A 13,138-nucleotide genomic window follows, 5' to 3' on the forward strand; every position below is an offset into this window, starting at 1 on the left:
TCCATGGTGAGGAAAATGGCAGTCATTTTGCAAATGCTAGCAGAGTCAGACATATTATCACCGTCTAAATCAGGCCAGCACCTTGCAGACATATTGCATGTGACTCATTTGCTGACAGAAAAAGCTCCGCAGCTCTGTCATTGTGGGCTACAGCTGGATTTTTTATCGGCACACATTTGTTGCAGAATGTAATGCCTCAAAGCGAAGCCAACATGATATAAGCTCATTTCTACTCATTGTTTGTACAAGCTGAGCAGAACACACCATGGATGATTAATGTAGATGTGGGATGCTAAGCCAATGTGCATTCATATACGGCAAGAAAAATCCAGCAAAGGACTTAAAAGGCATTGTAAATAAAATACATGGCATCAGTGTTCTGTTGGATGTGCTTCGTTCTAAAGTTGCAGTGTGCGGGCTTTCTCTTTGCATATATTAAATTGAGTTGGTGTGGGGTGTCCTTTTGATGAAAGTGGGTTTGCATGTATTTTTAATGCTATGGTGTGGTGCAGATTGTGGATGGTAATGAGGACTGGCATGTTGAAAACAGGCTGCAGCACTTGTCTTATCCCAGGTGCACTCACCCCTCCGATAGCTCAGCTGGTGCCCTGTGTTTCTCTAAACAACCTGGATACATCACCTTACTGACTCTTTGTATAGCATATACTGAATAGAGCGAAATCAGATTCACACAAAGTGTTTTGCTGTCATTTTCTATATTTTACAAACTTGAAGTCTGTATAGATACATTTGTAAAATAATATTTTTTATTCAGGTGTATTCCAACACTTTGCCATTACTTTACATCCTAGGAACCTGAGACACAATGAAAATACAGTATTACAGCAGAGACAGTGTCAGAAAGCCTGCTACACAGTAGCAAATATAAAAAAGTACAAAATTGTATTGGACCCTTTACGCCTTTAGAGTCAACAGTAATCTGACTAAACAACAAGAGACCACCATTTCAAATATGGCAAGAAAATGTCTGCCTATTATGGCTGATTGAGTAGGCAAAGTAAACTGCTTCATTATGAGATGCTCTTCAGGAGACATCCTGGTGCTTTCAGTGTGTTCAGCCGCTCTGCTACAGGCGTCTTTCACTCTCACACAAGCACTTGTGCAGTGGTGCGCAGCCAGAGCCGAGCTCCTGTGTCCCTTTGGCAGTCCATCATGAAGAACTGCTAAACAGCACATTTGTTATGAACCATTTCTGTCCAGTGCATTTCTGAAGAGCCAGCTGGTAGCCAAACTCATTGTCACTGCCGGCTACAAGCTCGAGGCATCTCTTTGATTTCCTGTTCTGAATGGATCCTCCCTGAAAAGAGCAGAGATGCAGGTTAGGAATGCTCTGGATCTTGCAAAACACATAACTACTCTCCTCCGCAGCACCAGTGGAACAGACTTTACACTGCTCAATTGGAGGATTCATACACAATCCTCTCTGGGCCCAATTGAGCAACATTGTTTTACTGCAAACCGCAAATACAAACTGAACAAAAAGTAATCTTAAAATAGCCAGTAGCGATGGTGTTTGTTTTGTGTTCAAGTGAAGCCGAGGTTTAACAGAGACTTCGAATGCTACTAAATCCTCCGCAGTGTACCTTCACGATGTATTATCAAAGAGACAAGGACTCTTTGATTTGATTTTTTTCAAAAGTTCAAAAATATATATGGCTCAAAAGACTTGCACAAACATTGGTACAAGGTTAGGGACTTTATATCACAAATGAAAAATACAGCTGTTCTTACAGTCTCAGTGCACTGGTTTAGCAAAGCAGACAAGCCTCGCTTGCTGATAAAACATGACAAAGACTGGACAGTTGAGCGTGAGTAACGAACAGACACCCAATATAACAAATAGTTCTGTCGATGGGTCAGGGAAAACTTTTATATGTACTGCTTTATTACAACTCTCTCTGGCTCAGTGCACTTTTCCAAGAGACACACAGGAACGATTAAGCCGACTGATTTTTAGAGTTGTTGCTTTTGTGTGTGTGGAAACAAAAAACAATAATATGTATTTGAAAAGCTGCTGCAGGTGTCGATGTTCAGTGTTGTAAGAAAAACATTTATGAGATGCAAGATTATTTGATGTTTGCCTTTTCCCTCATATTGATCGATCAACATTAAAAATAAATATGGTTGTTACTGATATATATCAAATGTCTGCCCTCTCGCCAAGTTTAAAAAGAACAATCATGTGCATAAATAAAGACAGCGTTTGCATTACCTGAGTGAAGAGCCAGTGCATCTTCATGCGTTTGGCGGCGGCGTAACTGCATTCGATGAGGCGCGCTCTGCCGTTCACGTCCACCAGGCACTTGTTGTCGTCATCGTCAACGGTCGGACTGAGGAGCCCCACGTGCAGCTGCTGTGTGCTGGTGTAGTACACGTTCTGCAGAAGAACACAAAAACACACACACACATGGGCGGTGTAAGGCGCAGCTTCACCCACAGGGACTGACATTTAGATAATGACCCTCCGCAGCTGCAGGTAATAAAGCATGTCTCTAATATGAGCTCAGGGCTTGTCTCAAAGAACAGACACGCATTACAAATACATTAAGCTGATTTATGTTCATTATGGCATGGATCAGAGTAGCTACAAGAGGTAGGGCTCTGAAACAAGTAGAGCAAAGAGTGTACAAAGTCATAATGTAAATATACCAAATCAGGAATACCAGCACGTGTCCACCTGCTTATTATGCATCCTTGAAATGCTTTCTATATTCTGGCATTCTCAATCAGAACCAGCCTTTTCAGCACTATGAGCAACAGAGATTCACCTGTTGCCATATCGTTGATAGATATTGACCACTACCTACTGCAAACCAGGAACATCACAAGAGCTGCGGGTTTAAAAACCTATTTAGAGGCGGTAGCAAAAGTCCTTATAAAGTAAGAAGAGTAAAGTAAAGAGCAGAGCATTAGAACAACTATGTTAGCTGCCGGATCACTGCTTATATATACTTTATGTTCTACAGAAAATCTATATGTTGAAACATATGATTTTTTTGTTGGTAATTGGGTTTACAAAACGTGCCAAATCAATCTAGTGAGTCCTTTACACTAAAACCATAGGGCCGTGTGACTGAATAAAGACAACATTTTGTATAACTATATTAACCTTAGTTCATTTGTGCTGACAAAGAAGAAGACATTAATCTTTGTGCCAGTTTTGCTTCATGTGGATGGGCTCAGCAATTACAGAGAAGGGAGCAATAAACCAAGTCAAAACATCTCCATTTTACATTAACAGTTGAAAGACCATTTCTGTACTATAGGACTCTGGCCTGTCCCCATGTCAATAACAAACTATAGGCTCTTTAAGGTGCTTGGAATGTAACCAGTTCAAGCATCGCAATTCATCTCTTTACTTTACACATGCAATTTTCAGAATAAAAGCTTTCTTTGCAGCCAACTGATCTGATTACTGAGATGGTGATAAGGTTACCTGCTTCATGTTGGTGATAATGCACTGTAGCAGCTCTTGTGTAACCACAGCAGCAAAATAAAGCTCTGTTTTGTCTTAGCCTTGTGCAATTCAGCACAGACCCTAAATAACAAAGAATTATGAATTTATTTTATTCAATTGGAGAAGATTTTTATCTCCTGGCTGGAGTCTCACTCACCTCACTCACACAAGACCTTTAGTGTAAGTGTATGGGTTTTTTGTGTGTTTTTTTGCCATCTTGATGTCCTGCTCTCCATTGTAAAGCCTCACATCTAGCACAATGCCCTGGAACAATGAAAATCTATTTGAATACTGCGGTAGATTCAGCAATATTGTATTTGTCTATTATTAGTGTGTAACAAAATAACAGTAGGTTTCTGTCATATGCTTTATACATTGTCTATTCACAATATGTAGACTCAAACACATCTATAATCTTATTCTGGTTTTACTGCAATCCTGTTGATTTTCCTGGGTTTACCTCAGACTAGGTACATATTTAGTATACAACTTTTCATATTGGGTAGACTTTTGTAAATCTCGTTTTATATGAAAATTTGTCGATCAAAGATTCCCAGAAACGCTCATTATGGATTTGTATGGGGTGTGAAACATGTCCAGGAGATGGATTTGTATTTAGAGGGATTAAAGCAGATCAAACATTTTAGTCTATAAGACAAGTTTACAACTGTCAAACCAAGGTTAAGCAATGTGTGAAAACAATCTGCTCCGACATAATAGGATGAGGGATCGATGGGAGTGGGAAGAGGCCGCGCAGCAGAGTAAATGATAATCAAGGCTTTCTGATGCTGCAGCCTTTTAAACTGCCTATTATTGTGGCTGAGACATATCCTGGAGCAGCGGAGCCACATCGGCCTTTAAAAACACCATTAAAGTGACTGCTCAAAGTGTCACAGTTAATGAAAGTTGAGCAGCAGTTGGCAATGTGGCAAAAGCTGAATCTCATGCCTTAAGTCTTCATTCTAAAGGCATAACAATGGCATAACAAAAAACTTTTGTATAAACTGGGTTATGGACCCACAAAATCAGTGATTTTAGTCATTTTAGTGAGACACGCATGAAGTGCTGTTTCATAAACAGAGACCGTTCTGCCTTAATTAAAACAATCCACTGGTTTATGGTCTCATGCATCAGAGTAAGAGTGATATTTGTGATATTTTTCCTCAAAGTAAAAGGCCACAGGACAAAAACAAAATACTTTATGAAGTGTGCCCTTCAGAAAAACAGAGCTGTCACTCACCTGCGGTGTCATCCCGTGACACAGATACAGGATGGGCACGTTGTCATTGTCAGGACCTTGGTCCAAGCACAGATCGATCTTCTGGGAGTTTTTCAGCTGAAGCACAGGGACACAGTGTGATTAGACTGTAGATCCAGTTATTATTTGGTTTCATTTGCCGATATTTTGATGCCTTGCATTCCAAAACGACTTCCTTCACACAGTTAAGTCAAGCGGAGTGAATTGAAGTCATTATCAAAGTCATGGCAATTAGTAAAATACAAAATTCGAAAGTTTTAGTCTCAGAGCACGTTTTGTCTGATTAAATAATGAAGGAGGCAAAATCAGTTCATCAGATTACAAGAGCAATCAAACAGTCATTTCAGTGAAGACAAGTACCACAAACTGAAGACATAATACTTTTATGTTTTAAATGTTTCAGTAAACGTGCTGTATTTATTATTTTTTTATTATCTTTTTTTTTTTTTTTTTAAAGCTTGGTATAACTATAAATAATGGATACTTTAATTTCCCTTGTTATTTTCACTGCATAACACAGTAATACGTGCAGACTCATCTGATTTTCACATTTGTCATGGAGGATTTGTCTCTGATTGTTCGGGATGCTGTGCCCTGTGGGAAGCCTGGTTGGATTTGGATGAGACTTGGGTGAACTTGTGAATTTAGAGGAATACAGCTGGGATTGGATAAGCTCCCTGTTGACTAGAAATGTCTGTCTTATAAATTACTGTGTCACTCCAGAAGCAGACACTTGCTCCACAATTCCAAACCATAACGATGACATGATAAAAACATTTCTTTTAACATAATTTGAACAGAAATGACAGCTCCGTGACCTCTAAAACTAACCAACTCTCAGCCCTCAAACTCAAGCAGTAAATATAACATAATGAGGTCAAACACTTGGAAAAGTGAACGTAATGAGCCTGGCCTATTTTTCCTCTGCATCCCTCAGCTGTTTGTGAGCCTGCACTGGAGAAAACACATAGTCTTTTGGAAAGCCGGGCTGAATGATACTCCAGAGTGTCGGTGTGTGTTAGGGAGTCTCTGTGTGATGAGAGGTAGGAGGACCTGGAAATGAAGAACAAGAAGAGTGGGCAAATACAGGCACAGGCACGAAGGCTGCTGGCTGTCACCTCCGCTGACTAACGCAGTACTGCACAATAGCCCTAGAGCAGGCTGCGATATTTACAACTTAGAATCTGGCGGTGCCGTTTTTGGAAAAATGTTAATATACACCAGCAGAACCTTACAACCAGAATCCAAATCCTGTTACGTTCTCAACAGTGACATTTTTAGTCTCACACACTACCCATTTTGGGCAGATACATTTTATTGCCAACCTACTTTTTCTTCAGAGGTACACTCTAAATCCTGCTTCATCCTTCTTCAGTGTTCAGTTGAATTGGAATTTGTAGAAATTAAAAGTAATCATGGTTTATGATCTTTAAGAGGAGTAACTAAGGGCCAAAAATAAGCCTGATTTAAACAAAAAATAAGTGAATGCTCATTCTTCTGTTCTTCTAAAGGAAGATTGGTGGTGGTGATGTTGCCGCAGACTGGCAGGCTACTTCCATCATGTGCATGAAGAGCATTGATGACACTACCAAAATGCACGGAAGAGCGCTACATACAGTGGTATGCAAAAGTTTGGGCACCCCTTTAAATTTTCATGATTTTCCCTTTATAAATCAATGGTTGTCTGGATCAGAAAGACAAACACAGTGATATTTGAGAAGTGAAATAAAGTTTATATGATTTATGGAAAGTGTGCAAGAATTATTTAAACAAAATCAGCCTACAATTAGAGTCTGGATTCTGGTGGAAGGTATATTGGACCATTCTTCTTCACAAAACATCTCCAGTTCAGTCAGGTTTGGTGGTTTCCGAGCATGGAAATCACACCACAAATTTTCAATAATATTCAGGTCTGGGGACTGAGATGGCCATTCCAGAACGATGTACTTGTTCCTCTGCATGAATGTCTAAGTAGATTTTGAGCAGTGTTTAGGGTCGTTGTCTTGTTGAAAGCCCCGGCACAGCTTCAACTTTGTTTCCCAGATTCCCAGTCCCTGCACTGGCCACACAGCCCCACAGTATGATGGAACCACCACCAAATTTGACTGTAGGTAGCAAGTGTTTTTTTTGGAATGCTGTGTTCTTTTTCTGCCATGCATAATGGCCCTCGTTTTGCCCAAATAACTTTATTTAAGTTTCATCAGTCCACAGCACCTTATTCCAAAATACTGCATTACTCGTCCATACAGCATCTCCTTGTGTAAAGTGCACTGAATAGTTGAACGATGCGGCACCATCTGCAGCAGGATGATGTTGTAGGTCTTTGGAGCTGGTCTGTGGGCTGCCACTTCGGGCCTTCACTAGAACTGTGCCTCTGGTCTTCCAATTCCTCACCAAACCAATTTTGAGTTCTAGTTATTAGTGCTAAAAGTATTGAATCAATAAAATAACAAGGGTAAATAAAGTTTACCCTTTTCTTCAAAGTGGCTGCTGTGAGTGAATTAGTAAATGGTCCTTTTACTGTATCTCCAGTGTGAGATCAATAAAGTCTTATATTTTCTTGTCATGATGTTACAGATCAATTATCAGTTATATCTATTAATAAACTAATGGAAAAAGACTTAACAAGGATCATTGGATTTTCTACACTATGATTGGGGCAGGCTATTTTATATTAGTATAAACAGTGCACCGGTGCATCCCTAATTTACACCTAAATTAAGATAAAACAACAACAGTTTTATTTCAAGTAAATTAAGATCTCTCATCTAGTTTTAAGAGTGGTGATTTCTTTTATTTTAGTGTAAGTGTAAATATCTTGCCACATGGACAGATATCTTGAAATTAGACTCTCACATCAAAGACAAAAGTACTTATTTCAAGAAAATAGTATTTTCAAAATTACTTTTTGCAGTGTACTATGATGTTAATTGTGTTTTTAAGGCGACATAATAAGCAACTTCCCTTAAAGCTACGCCTGGAGCAACGTATGGAAAGATTGACTCATGTAATAAATGACAAAGAAGCTGAGTTCCAAAACAAATGGTCTCTCTTCAACCAAAACAGATTTATATAGTAATATAAAATAAATGAATAAATAATAATAATTAAAAAATAATAATGATGATAAAAAATTTGCATATAGGTGTATATACAGTATATATATATATTAGAATATACCCATTTTAAGAATTAGAATCCCATGATGGGGAGTCTCTTTCCTTTTTTTTTTTCAAACACATGGCAGCTTTGATGTAGTATAAAACAAGGAATTATTATTATTATTTTTTTTCAGCTTTTTTTTCCTAAATACACACACACTAAATATTGTGTGTAATAACAGAAATGTAAAAATGTACACATTTGAAATGTAAAACCACACAATAAAGTTAAAAAAATAAAAAAATAAAATAAAGCTACGCCTGATTGGTGTATGTTCAATAAATAGATCTGAAAAAAAGCGTGTGGATCTCTGGATCTCATTAAACATGATGTAACGTAACTTTCGTTCTCACGTCCTCTATGCCTCTTGTAATTATGATTTAGCAAACACAACATCTTTGCTCTAAGGACTAAATGACCGTCTGGGAAAACACTAGGGAAGACGGACTCACCACTCCATACGCGATGGTGTCACTGTACATTCTCATCTCTGGGTAAATGTTGACCAGATACCATCGGAAGGTTTTGCACTGCAGCCTCTTCCTCAGGGCTTTCCTCTCCGAGATGTCGCCGATATCTATCCCGGAGTCCTGACAGCCGCAAAAGTACACATAGGAGAGAGAAACAATGAGCATTCTTAGTTTGTGGAAAGAAAAGCGTTACTGCACAGAGGCAATACTGTACAGCAGCATAACCCACTCTCGGAAAGATTGACATGACAGGAATGCAATCAATCAATCAACCAGTCAGTCAGTCAGTAATGCACAAATATATTTATATTAATATTCATCAGTCTCTGCATAAAAGGTGTATGGGAAATAATGTAAGAGAACAAGGCATAAAAGACAGGCCTTCTTGTTTTTGCTATGAGGACAATAATAGGACTGATTGTCTGATGAGCCAAGTATTTACATAAGATTCCTCTCAAACACAGCCAGCCACATACTATGACATGAGTGGGCAGTGAAGGAGAATTCGAGTCCCGTTCATGGACAAAACCATGACAGTTTGTGCAAGGTCAAGTGTAAAGTGAACGAGCAACCTTAGTCAGAGAAAGCCGCTTGCCTTCATGTGCCACTTTCACCACTGTAATATGAGATGTATTGTCCTGTTTTGATACGTAAATGCTTATTCGTATCTGCTTATGTCAGTAACTAACTAATCTCTCTAAGGTCATTTAACATTGACAATTTCCTCTTGCCTTTACACCACGAGGCTGGGGCTAAATTTCATGCTTCTTGAGTACGGACCCTGTTAAACACCTCATTATTGACAGAATGAATTGCCTGCAGATGTTCAACTATTCATAACCTGGATTTACATATTCAAACAGATTATGCACGAAGGCAGGAAAAACATTTGATTTAGCCTTTGAGGTACGCAACGTTTTACATAAAACAACAAGATCATTTCCATGTTAATAAATCTCTTTGCTCAAAAAAAGCACAGAGTCAAACTAAAAATAGTTCACAGCTAAAACACAGGACTTCTTATTCATATCTAGCTGCAAAAATATTAAATATGGCAGAACATTAAAATGAATGATTTTTTTAAAGATCTTGATTTTATTATTAATGCCTTGGTTAAAACATGTTTCAGCCTTATTATGTATTTATTCCAGTGCACGTTTTTAATTGTGGAAAAAGGTGTTGAGAAATGGTCTTGTGTCTCGCAGTGGCCCAGAGGCCTGATTTAACTAAACGTCTTAGACAGCGAGAACAGATGAGAGCGGCTGACACTGGACCTTCTAACATTTAGATTTTTAATCCTGCAGATTTATGACTGAGGCAGGCTGTGTCTCCTGTATTTTAATATGGGTTTTGTGCAACCTTTTCGCATCTCAACTGTGCTTTCTTTTCAATATTAAAGGGACAAGTCTGGAGGTCGAACAATGTGGCAGCCATCAGCATAACTTTTATCTTACACTGTGCTCAAAGTTTGGAGAGATTTGGAGCCATTTTAGCGTCAATATAACAATATGAAGTGCTTTCTAAGATGAATGGGAAAATGCCATTTGCAAATGATCAATAATCAATGTTTTTTAGGACTTACTAATTGAGTAAATGTATGGAGTTCCCAAGCTTGGTTAATAAGCAAAACATGTGGAGCACTTTTTCATATTGAACGATTTGCATAAAAATGATAGACTGTGTGTGTGGGAGGGTGGGGTCATTTGTCATGGTAATCGTATGCAGTGTTGGAAATTATGACAAAATTAGGTAAAGACAAAACATCTTGTTCAAATGATCTATGTTTGTGTGTGATAAAATGCTGTGTAGCCTGACCTCCTGCGGGATGTTCCAGGCCATGTACACGTGACTCTTGAACTCGTCCATCCAAACCTCAGCCACTCTCAGAGCGTTTCGTCTCACGTGGGATGTCAGGTCTTCAGTGTAGGGTTTGTGAGCGCGCTCGATGTGCGCGATACGGGAACAAGGCAACACCTCCACACTGCCACCGCACTGCCAGACCTGAGGAGCATGAAAAGTGTTTTTACGATGTTGTACGCCTGTGAAATTCAACACGTAGTTTAAGGGACCAAATGCCATTTACATGTACATACATTTTGTTACATTTAGGCCATTCTAAAAATATTGTCAGAATACTATGGTGGTCTATGTACAGTAGACTTGTACTGGACTCCCCAAAAGAGATTTCTAATCTCAGTGCAATTTTTATGGTTAAATAAAAAAAGAAACACTAATAAATGAAATAAAATAACACTATAGCAGAAGTCAAGAGTATGTGGAAAAGGATGCCATATAGATTGGCCACTGCAAGACAGAATGTGTGAGAATGAGCCCCAGGGGAGAGATGAAGTTACAGATAGGTAGGGATACTTGGGGTCAATGGTCCAGCGCAGCAGAGAGTGTAGAAACAGATGAAGAGACTTTAGCATGCAGGTTGGATTTTGTAGGAACTGTGTCAGAAATGGAAGGGGTATATTCCAGTGCTGAGACCTGTAATGTTTTTAGAGTGAAGTTCAGAGAGTGTCTTTTCAAAGACCGGAGGTAGAGACGAAAATGGATAGAATTAAAAATGAGAAGGTCAGAGGGACAAAGTACGATGTTTTAGCAATTAGACAGCTTGAGATGTTAGCTCATATAGAGCAAGTATTCAGGATGTATTGGTAGACGGATACTGTGTATTATAACTGCCTGGAATAGGACCAAAGAGTAGATTTACTGCATGTGGTGAAAGAGCACATGAAGTCAGTTAAGACTCTGCAAAGGATTGTGTTAGATGGAGGAAAATGATTTGCTGTGGCTTATTGTTTGATGCAGATAGTGGAAAATATCTTCCTACAGAACATATAACTATTCATAGTTTATTGATCAAAAGTGGGGTACGAAAGATTTTTGCCTCCTCCGGAACAACAAAAATGTTCAAACCAAATATTGATTTTTCTGATAAAAATGGTAATGTTACTTTATAACAAAGAATCTAAAGAGGGTTTTATATAATGCAAACACAGACATTTTGGATCAATAATACCAACTTGCTATAGAGAATAAAAGGACTTCCTCTCATTTCCAAACCACCAGCACTTGTCACAATCAAGTAACAATTAGTCCTAGTGCAGGCTTCCATTAGTGACAGATTCTGGAGCCTAAATATGAAGCTTATGGCAACCCAGGTTCAATACGTTTATCGGTAAAATCTTTAAGTAGCCTTTTAATTTTCATTGCAGTGCCACCTTTATAAACCCTCCATTGCTTTAGCTGCAATGTTTCAGACTTCTGCACTTATTCTCCATTTTGCCCTGAACAATAACTGCAACATACTCGCAACCCAAGCCGCATTGGTGAGAAAATACGTGTTAAAAAATATCCCCGGTAAGAGTGCGGGTGATTGCGAGGCCATCGGACTGCAATCATCATCAACAAGTCGTGCAATGTTCCTCCCTGCAGTCGGCTGCTGTGTCCCTATAGTGAAAAATGCCAAGCTCCTACTGCCAAGAGGGAACCTGAATCTTAATGGTAAAAAGCTACTGGCTCTGTCGTCGCATAATGAAGACCTCTGGGAACTTTACCAACCTGGATATGTACTTCTATAGAGGCTCAGATATGCACTATCAACAAAACAGCACCTTGGCATAAACGGCAGGCTCCATTTCTTTGCCTTCATAACTTTCTTTGTTGTTGGTAATTATGTAAACAAAACGCACTGACCTAAGAACAGAAACTGGATTCATAATTCGATTAAAAAAAAAAAATCCTGACAAACAAAATATGTGGTGCAACGCTGCTGATTGCGAAGAAATAGAGCCATTACGGCAAATCAAAAGGAGCACTGAGGATGTTTACAACTTCACACGGTATGGGAGCATCAGAAGATATGTCATAAGCAGAGAAAGAAGGCGGAAATAAGCGGCGCATAGCGTGAGTCTGGGATGCCCAAGTGAGTCTGTCTGAACGCGATGTACTAAATTGGCATGCTGTGCTGTTGTTTTGGGCTGAAAGGCACAACCGGCACAGACTTTGGGAAACAAAACCTAAATAATACTGTGGATTTAAAGATGCAAAGCAATTACTCTTTGCTCATTCCACTCGATGTGATTGGCATTGATCTTATAATTAAAGCGGTTTACCATTGGTCTTTACAGTCACAAAAAGCAGTGCTGCTGTTAATGTGCTGCTATCTGGATTCAAATAACTGAACTTAGACATCCCTATTGTGAGTTTATGGGCTTTTATGTTCATTGACTGCTTTTTCATTTCATAAACAGCAGAGTCCTATTGATTTTTTTTAACTTGATGTTCTTATTCTTTTGAATCTTTTATCATCCGGCTAGAATTGTAACACTGTATGATTCAAATAAACATAACTCAAAGGTAATATGAATCACCAATCAATATAATGCCTTATAGTGTTGTTTAATTAATATTTTCTTCACTTTAGTTTGACTAATACTGCACGTTTGAGGCTCTTCACAAAGCATGTATGACGGAGTGAATATTTTGGCCATGTCTTATTGTTAGGGCTGGGTAAATAAAAGTTCAGGTTCTACTGGTATTGAGAAAAATTCAATATTGAAAGAAAAAAAAAGTTTGATGCTGTTGGTCTGTTGGTGCCCAATGTTTTGTCCAATTTGTTAAATTTCTTTTTGCCAATTTTTTATTACAAATATTTTCCCTATCCTGTCCCGCACACACATTGATTTTTTATGATTATTATTATTATTATTATTATTATTTATTTTATTTTATTTTTTTCCATTTTTTTCCTAATTTTTGCTA

General features: G+C 38.5%; 1 protein-coding gene across 1 annotated transcript in view; it reads right to left on the reverse strand.

The window, feature by feature from the left end:
- Positions 1-1,038: 1,038 nt before the first annotated feature.
- Positions 1,039-13,138, reverse strand: part of galnt18b (UDP-N-acetyl-alpha-D-galactosamine:polypeptide N-acetylgalactosaminyltransferase 18b) — a 76,252-nt gene continuing 64,152 nt past the window's right edge. Inside the window, exons 7-11 of the mRNA XM_079554610.1 lie at positions 10,184-10,369; positions 8,351-8,488; positions 4,719-4,814; positions 2,234-2,398; positions 1,039-1,318 (exon numbers count right to left, since the gene is read on the reverse strand). Coding sequence (XP_079410736.1) covers positions 1,172-1,318; positions 2,234-2,398; positions 4,719-4,814; positions 8,351-8,488; positions 10,184-10,369 — 732 coding nt within the window. The 3' untranslated portion in view covers positions 1,039-1,171. The remainder of the gene's footprint in view (positions 1,319-2,233; positions 2,399-4,718; positions 4,815-8,350; positions 8,489-10,183; positions 10,370-13,138) is intronic.

Source organism: Gobius niger, assembly GCF_951799975.1.
Source record: "Gobius niger genome assembly, chromosome: 4".
Taxonomy (NCBI): Eukaryota; Metazoa; Chordata; class Actinopteri; order Gobiiformes; family Gobiidae; genus Gobius; species Gobius niger.